Below are 8,104 nucleotides of genomic sequence, written 5' to 3' on the forward strand. Positions count from 1 at the left end.
TATGTACTGTGGGCTATGTTTACTATGTACTGTGGGCTATGTTTACTATGTACTGTGGGCTACGTTTACTTGTCAGACTGCACAGTAGCTTATTAAACGTGTACATTTTGAAATAGTAAAAAATAAAAGAATAATCAATAACATGTTTCTATCATGGTGTGTTTCTGGTTGATGGCCAATATTAAGTACAGTCAAATGCATTTGTGAATTAAATCACTTTATTGTTTAATTAATTAAGGCTCCTTTCTCTTTTATGTGCTGGAGTTATTTTAAGAATAAAGTAGGCTAATGAAGGCAACAAATTGTTGCTTACTGAAACTCCCAATGTCATCCAATTGTTACAATAGGATTTGAAGCAAAAGCCTACCTGCGTATGGTCAACTATTTCAGCACCGTTTTGTGCTGCTCTGAGAAAAGCAAGACAACTTAATAAACATATACATTTTTAAAAAGTCATTCAAAAATATATTTATATTGTACCACTGTAGATGTTGCAGGCAGTCAGAGATGAGTCCTATTGTAAAGTGTAGCCTAAAGGCCTAAATGGGCAAACTTCCATGTATTCAATGCTTAAGTACTATAAAACCAGATTTGCCCAACCCCTACAAATATATGAATTTATTATTATCCCTGCATTATCATTATATAAAAGTCCATTAGATATTAATTTAGAATCCTCTAAATGTAATTAGATCTACTATTGTAATTTGTTGATCTGAATTGATCTGCAAGTATTTTCATTTTGAGTTTCCGGTAAACTCTGTTTCCTTTCATGTGTCCAACCAATTATTATTGGGTTATTCACCATGGCAACCAGTGAAATGTATTTCTGAGTTAGGTTGGCTTGTTTTCAGAATTCACAACGAAATGCCTCCAGCACTGTAAATATAAAGAGTGGTTATAGAGGGTGAGCGTGTATGTGTGTGTTTGTGCGAGAGAGAGAGAATCGAAACACACACAGTAACGTGTGTAAATGAGTTCCGAGAGCAGATCTGTTATCCAACGATTAGTTTCATATTAAAAACGGTCAAATGTTTCTCAAATATGCTCTCTGGTGGTCAAACTAGCTCTAACGAGCGTTAATGGCAACAATGTCTGACACTTAAATAATAAATAATGTGCCATAGAATTCTGCGGCAGCCCGCAAGTTTTTAAGAAAGAACCACTGGAGGAGTTGGCAAGACAGCACTAAACAGACCTGGGACTCTAGCTAGTAGGAGTTGGCAAGACAGCACTAAACAGACCTGGGACTCTAGCTAGGAGGAGTTGACAAGACAGCACTAAACAGACCTGGGACTCTAGCTAGTAGGAGTTGACAAGACAGCACTAAACAGACCTGGGACTCTAGCTAGTAGGAGTTGACAAGACAGCACTAAACAGACCTGGGACTCTAGCTAGTAGGAGTTGACAAGACAGCACTAAACAGACCTGGGACTCTAGCTAGTAGGAGTTGGCAAGACAGCACTAAACAGACCTGGGACTCTAGCTAGGGTTGGGTTAAGTTTAGGTAAGAAGAATTGTTTAGGGGTTAGAAAACAAAATTCATGCCAGCAACCTTGTGTTACGCCTTCCATTCAACACCAATTTATCACCTAGCAAGTGTATTTAACACGCACTGGGCACTGTAAGCTCTGACCACTGACCATTGAGCTTTAATTGAACCAATCACATTCATAATGTCCTTGAGACAGAGCTGCCCTCAGGGCAAGATTGAATACGGAAAACTGTCCCTAACCAATCTGGATTGTTGTTTGAGGTTTATGCTAAATCTCTATCACCTGTTCACATTCTTTTAAACCAACCCTTTGTCCATCTGCTGGTGAATAAGAGAAAAAGCATTTAGCATTTAAATAAACCTATAACCAAACCAAAAACAACGTGGAAGCTATCAAAAAACTATGAAGATGAAGATGAAGGCACTTAAAATGCCTTCATTGTGGTCGTACATATAATGAAACAACATACAAAAAATGAATGTAAAAAGAAACAAGAATACAATGGAGCATATTATCTACAATATTGTATGTATACTGCATAACTTTGCTCTTCAATAAAACAGATTTGTTCATTGAACAATATATTTTAAAATGTTATAGATTGGGTTGCCAGGTGGTGGTGTCATACATGACCGATGACATCACAATGGTCTTAAAGCCAATTTGAACAATGGGTTAATGTGGAAATGTATCAGTCTTCATTGGTTATCGACATGGCTTGTTTCTGCTGGTGCAAAAAGGTATGAAATCAGGTCATTTAATCAATGAACAACTACTATAATTCTGGAGTAGTATGTTTCTCTTTAACCTAGTGGGAAGAATAAAAGTAAAATTACATTCTGATTGACGAATACGTAAAAAGTGTACATGAAATGTACATGAAGTTCTGCTATTGCAAATGTCACTCAATGTAACCTGTCTATACTGTGTTATTTGAGGTTTAGGATAGATCCCTATGATTCTCCATTTAGGCCAACCTCTTCCTACTCTTATGACCCCCCTCTTCCATTGGCTGGGGATCTGGGAAAAAAGTATTTAGCACTATCACATTTTCTTGTCAACAGAAAAAACGTCAGAAAGCAAATTCAGTTGATGTGGAGCAGAAGACAAGAAAGAAGGAGAGGGGCACTTCATCCCCCTCTCCAATTCCATCTGACCGTTCTGAACGGAATGGCTCCGCTACCTCTGACCCCTCACCCTCTGATCAACTCTCCTCCCTCCATCCACCTCCCTCTCCTGTTAAATGTTCCTCTCAGCCTTGCTCTCCTGCTAAACAACCCTCTGTACCCCGGTCACCTGCCAAAAACCCTTCCCCAGTGAAATCCTCTCCAGTGGTGTCCCAGCCTAGTTCTCCCTCTCCTACCAACCCTCTGGACCGTCATGGAGACACCAGCCAGGAGGGCACAACAGTCAGGTAATCCAAACATAAAGTACAGTGCCATCCTAGAGTCTCTTTGGAGAGTTGGGTTTAGTGCTACCAGACCAGGGCCAGTGTTAATCAACAGTATGAGTGCTAATCTAGGATCAGGTCCTCTCTGTCCATAATAATCTGATTCATTGATCTATGATCTAAAATGCAAAACTGGTCCTAGATCAGACTCCTACTCTGAGACACTTGGTAAACACAGTCCCAGAAAGTTATTTTCCTGAAACTGTAGTTTTAGCCTCTTCTGTCTACATCTAGTGGATAAAGAGAGTACTAACCTATTGGCCTGGTCTACTTGGTACACTGCATTTATATGGACAGCAGTACTAAGCTGTGTTTATAGTACAGTACAGTATTTAATAGAGAGACTGTGTAGAGTGATAATATCTCTGTGTTGGAGGCATTAGACCTGTTTCTCTCCTTCCTCCAGACCTCTGTCTCTTCAGGAACACTCTAGTCCAATGCCCCAGAGACCAGTCTCAGCCACCAGAAGCATGACTCTTCCCAGGGCCAGCTCAGCCACCAGAAGCATGACTCTTCCCAGGACCAGCTCAGCCACCAGAGGGTCAGAAGAGACCCAGGGGGCCAGAGGAGAACGGGGGGAACTGGTCAACATGGAACTTCTTGGGTAAACCACAACACACTGCAAATGCATTGAATATAAGTTCTTTATTGTTTAGAGATCAGTGTCTGATATACTATGGGGATAAGGCTTACTATCTAGCATGTCCTTTTTATTAGATATTTATAAACCCATGAATTATGTCAATCTTGGTCTAAAGGACATCCACTTCTTTGTGTTAAATATAATGTATCCCTTATCCCCTGCCATTATCATCACTTTATAGAGATGTGAAGGTTATGATTAATCTCTATGTGTGTACTGATGGCTTCTTCTTCTTCACAGGTTGCCTAACATTGGCAACACTTGCTTCCTTAACGCCACCCTGCAGTGCCTCCTGGTCCTGCCTTCCTTCTCAAAGGAAATCCTGCACCAGGAACATCTCTGGAGCTCCTCCCCCTTCTCCAACCTGCTCAGGTAAGGGAAGGCTCAAAAGCAGACACTCACCCCACACAGCCATTAATTGTGGTCATAAATTAAAGAAGGGACACTCTTTTCACGCCACTTCTACAGAAAGGGATTGTCGTAGCAGGTTAGGAGAACACTTTCACTAATCCTAACCCTTTTCCTAACCTTAACCACTTCATATTTTGCTGTGTATTGTATTTATGGTTTATTTTCCAGTTTCTTTTTGTTTTTGGAATCTTCATAACCAAGAGGAACAACAATGACACACTGATTATGATGTTGGCATTTTGTAGGCCAATTTGGAAAGTGTAGAATGACTACATGACCCATAATGCTCATTGACTGAACATTCCACCTTACCGTGGGAAATTTGGTAGTTTTTTTAAATGCTCTGGAATTGAGAGCAGTATCCAAACCAAATATCTTAGGAGAATAAACAATACATTTTTGTTGTTTGGCTTCATTGTCCGTCCTCAAAGGTGAAATTGCATCAAATCGAATGAAACATTTCTAATGATGGGGTGCCACTAGATAAAACATATTTGTATATACTCATCTGCCTCTTCAGGCATAAGCCAGTAGGTTGACAACATCCAGTAGGCTGCTAACTTACTCTCTGTCTCCCCTACAGGTGTCTGTCTGATGTGCACCGTTCGGGTCTACCTGACAGTGTGGCAAACCAGGCCTCAAAAGCAGACCTCATGTGGAAGGTCAAGTACTCCTTGTCGGGATACGATTTGAAGTATCTGGGGGACACGCAACAGGTAACTGAGGCACTACTCTCTTGTGTACGAGTGCTCTTCTTGCAAGGGTTAATTTTCTTTTTTAATTTGCTTTTATCTTGGTGTGTTTCTTTCTCTTCCTCATCATAGGACGCACACGAGTTACTTGTCAATATGCTGTGCCAGCTGAAGGAGGAGGGCATGATTCTGAAGACACTCGGGATGAACTATACCTGCCCTGTTTCCCAGCTGGAGTTCCAGCTTGTGTCGGTGCGCACATGTACCAGGTAAGAGATCCCATTGGTTGTAATGTATCTACTGAGAACAGGATCTTTCTCTATATATATATATATATACATATATACAGTATATATTAATATTACAAAACACATGGCATAACAGAAACATTGTAGAGACCTGAAACAGAAACAGACTTGATGCATTTTTCTTCTCTTTGTCCTGCTTCTGAAGCTGTGGGCGCGAGTCGTCTACCAGAGAGGACTACAACCACCTCTCATTGGACATCAGCCCTGAGCGCACCTTGCTGAACAGCCTAGCACTCACTTTCAAAGTCAGCACTTAGGGCTCAGCCCTGCATGTAGAGACTAACACCCAGGGCAAGCTGCCCACTGCCTCAGAATACGCTATCTTATTATTGTAGTGGTATCATTCATTATGTAATGCTTTTGTTTCTAATCAGAGTGAACAGGTTGAATTCACATGTGAGGGCTGTAAAGGCCTCCACGCCTCAAAGGTGGAGCAGTTCCACACACTGCCTCTGTGAGTTGTCCCTTTATAACCTCTCATAGTACTAGCAGTGTTTAATGTCCTTAGCCTTTAGGAGTAGTTACCTTCCTGAGCAGGTTGTAGGACTTAGAGGTGAGCACCGCCAAACAAATTTCACTCATCTGTTATTTTGTTGACTGGTTTCATTGTCTGTCTGTTCATCTCTCTTCCTCTCTCTTTCTGGCAGTGTGCTGGTTCTACATCTGAAGAGGTTTGGAGGACCTGGGGGGTTGGAGAAGCTGGAGGCTCCTCTTTTGTTTCCTTCGGAGCTGAGGCTCTCCACCCTCTGTGGGGACATGGTGCCACACCTGCACAGTGCCAGCCCACAGGCCCTCACCAACCAGGCCCCCAGCATCCAGGGGTCCATCCCCCAGACCCTCGCCAGCCAAGTCTCCAGCTCACCTGGAGCGGCAAAAGACAGCGCCCTCTGCTGTTCAGGTAGGTCATGGCACCATAACACTATTCTTGCTCCAACACAACACAAACCACCCACTCCCAAAACGGTCCTGCTGACAGAGAATCTGGAAGCTGCAATTTAAAATGCTTCTCAGACATCTTTAGTGATGTATGGGAGCTGTTTTAGTCCAGAGCAATTCAGACAAGTGACCACGTTTTCACAGCTCTTGATATGTTTATTTGACCCCTCAGATTCAAATGAGCAGGAACCAGGGAAAGTGTTGCTGACAGCCTCAGTGGTGAGGAGAGAGAGAGAGAGAGAGAGAGAGAGAGAGAGAGAGAGAGAGAGAGAGAGAGAGAGAGAGAGTGAAACCTGTGAAAAATAAGTTATGACAGGACACTGAGATAGTTATGAGGAGTACACGATGTAGTAGACCTGTAGTAGACTAGTACTGTAGTAGACTGTAGACAGTGTGGTGGACTGTAGAGGAAATGAGAATCCTATGATCACATGTGTTTTCTTACAGAAGCAGAAGCCAGAACTGTCAGTGAATGGTTACTACCAGCTGACTGGCGTAGTCTCTCATTTGGGAGGCTCCGCAAACTCCGGTAAGTAAATACCATCAAACACACACATGCAGATGCACAATACATATGACATCAGCTGAATTCCAAATCACTCCCTTCTCCTTGGATCTCAATTTGCATGTTCACGTGTGCCTCTGCCGTATACACAAGCATCCCAAAGCTGAGGGAGTGAAAATTATCGAGGATGAAGGCCAGGAATCATCAACTAGTTTCAGCCTCGGGTCCATTTTTTTTCTTAGCCAGATGGGAAGGGGTGTGGAACAAAATTACAAATAATTTGTAGACTGCAAATATACCGTAGGAACGCCAAACAGATATAATATTTGACTCATTTCAAACCTTGCTTACATTTGTGTACAACCACATGTATCTCTTTATTATACGTGGGAACACTTTGAAACAGATTTCCAAAATGAAAATCACTTGGAGCTGATTTGCTGGTGTTTTTACAGTCTTTTAACAATTACGTTTTATTTGGACAGAAAACATAGGGGCCAAATAAAATCACCCTTGGGCCAAATTTGTCCCGCGGGGTGCCATTTGGGGAACCCTGGGGTAGGGGATAATTAGACCCTCCAACAGCCATTTCGGCCAAGCTAGCAAGGCTGCAGGCTTCAGAGTGAAGTGTCATCCCAACAAGCACTGCAATATGTTTAGAGTTTGCTCAATTTAATTCAAAAGAATGGAGAGGCATGCCTAATTTAATGTCATGTGTATTTGTTTATCTCTGATTTCAAAACTTGACACATGTAACAGATAAAATACCTCCCAAATGAACTGTTTAACTGTTACAAAACACTCTATTACCCACAATAGCCTGACCCTTGACCTCTAGTCTGTCTTCCTTGTTCCACAGGGCACTACATTAGTGACATATTGCATGCCAGTGGAAACTGGTTCTGCTGTAACGACAGCCAGGTGTCAATGTCCAATGAAGCCACTGTGCTGAGAACCAGAGCCCGGAGTGCCTACATGCTCTTCTATATGTTCAGGTAATGTTTACTCTCGCCATCTTTATTCTTGTGTTACTATTTATGTGTACGGTTTCTTTCACCCTACAGGGCAATAGAGCGGGAGGCCCCAGCACACAGGGCCTAAGAGGGCCACCAGCATCAGCCCCAGCCTAAACAGGGGCAGCACCTGGACCAGCCTCCAAACACTCAGACCTGTCTCTACAGGGGTGGTACCAGGCCCAGCCTCAAAACCCCCAGCCAAGCCTCAACCCTCACACACCTGCCTCGAAAGGGGTAGCACTTGGCCCAACATCAACAACCCCGAGCCCAGCCACAACAGGGGCAGCACTGGGCCCAACATCAACACACCCAGCCCAGCTTCAACATGGGAAGAACCAGGCCCAGTCTCAACATGGGCAGAACAAGACCCAGCCCCAACACCCTCAGACCTGCCTCAACAGGTGCAGCATTGGGCCCAACTTCAATCATGCTGCTCTTCAACACTAGCATGAACATTCTTTCAGTAGCTTATGTCATAAATACCTGCCCTTGATTTGACTACTTCACCTAATGTATAAACGTATAAAGTATACACACTAAATGTAGTACACATGTAGATGTGGTGGATAGAGAGTGTGATTATTTAGAGGGTACAACATCCCTTCTATTTGGTTTGGTTTGAAATCCTCCTGTTGTGAAATACACTG

At 42.7% G+C, this 8,104-nt stretch overlaps 1 protein-coding gene across 1 annotated transcript; it reads left to right on the forward strand.

Moving 5' to 3' along the window:
- The first annotated feature begins 2,565 nt into the window (after window positions 1-2,565).
- On the forward strand, window positions 2,566-5,498 carry LOC118941353 (ubiquitin carboxyl-terminal hydrolase 37-like). Its single transcript, XM_036953809.1, has 7 exons — window positions 2,566-2,910; window positions 3,353-3,550; window positions 3,830-3,961; window positions 4,584-4,716; window positions 4,825-4,961; window positions 5,146-5,245; window positions 5,375-5,498. Exons 2-7 carry the CDS (start codon window positions 3,384-3,386, stop codon window positions 5,456-5,458), a joined length of 753 nt encoding a protein of 250 aa, XP_036809704.1. The 5' UTR covers window positions 2,566-2,910; window positions 3,353-3,383; the 3' UTR covers window positions 5,459-5,498.
- Window positions 5,499-8,104: the final 2,606 nt, after the last annotated feature.

The sequence above is a fragment of the Oncorhynchus mykiss genome, chromosome 19 (assembly GCF_013265735.2).
Source record: "Oncorhynchus mykiss isolate Arlee chromosome 19, USDA_OmykA_1.1, whole genome shotgun sequence".
Lineage (NCBI taxonomy): Eukaryota > Metazoa > Chordata > Actinopteri > Salmoniformes > Salmonidae > Oncorhynchus > Oncorhynchus mykiss.

What these genes read in the sequence shown, in the direction of transcription:
- LOC118941353 (XM_036953809.1), top strand. Translation starts at nt 3,384, where the DNA reads ATGCCCCAGAGACCAGTCTCAGCCACCAGAAGCATGACTCTTCCCAGG. An exon ending in CCCTTCTCCAACCTGCTCAG is followed by an intron (nt 3,962 to 4,583) that starts GTAAGGGAAGGC and finishes TCTCCCCTACAG; the next exon opens with GTGTCTGTCTGATGTGCACC. An exon ending in GCCTAGCACTCACTTTCAAA is followed by an intron (nt 5,246 to 5,374) that starts GTCAGCACTTAG and finishes GTTTCTAATCAG; the next exon opens with AGTGAACAGGTTGAATTCAC.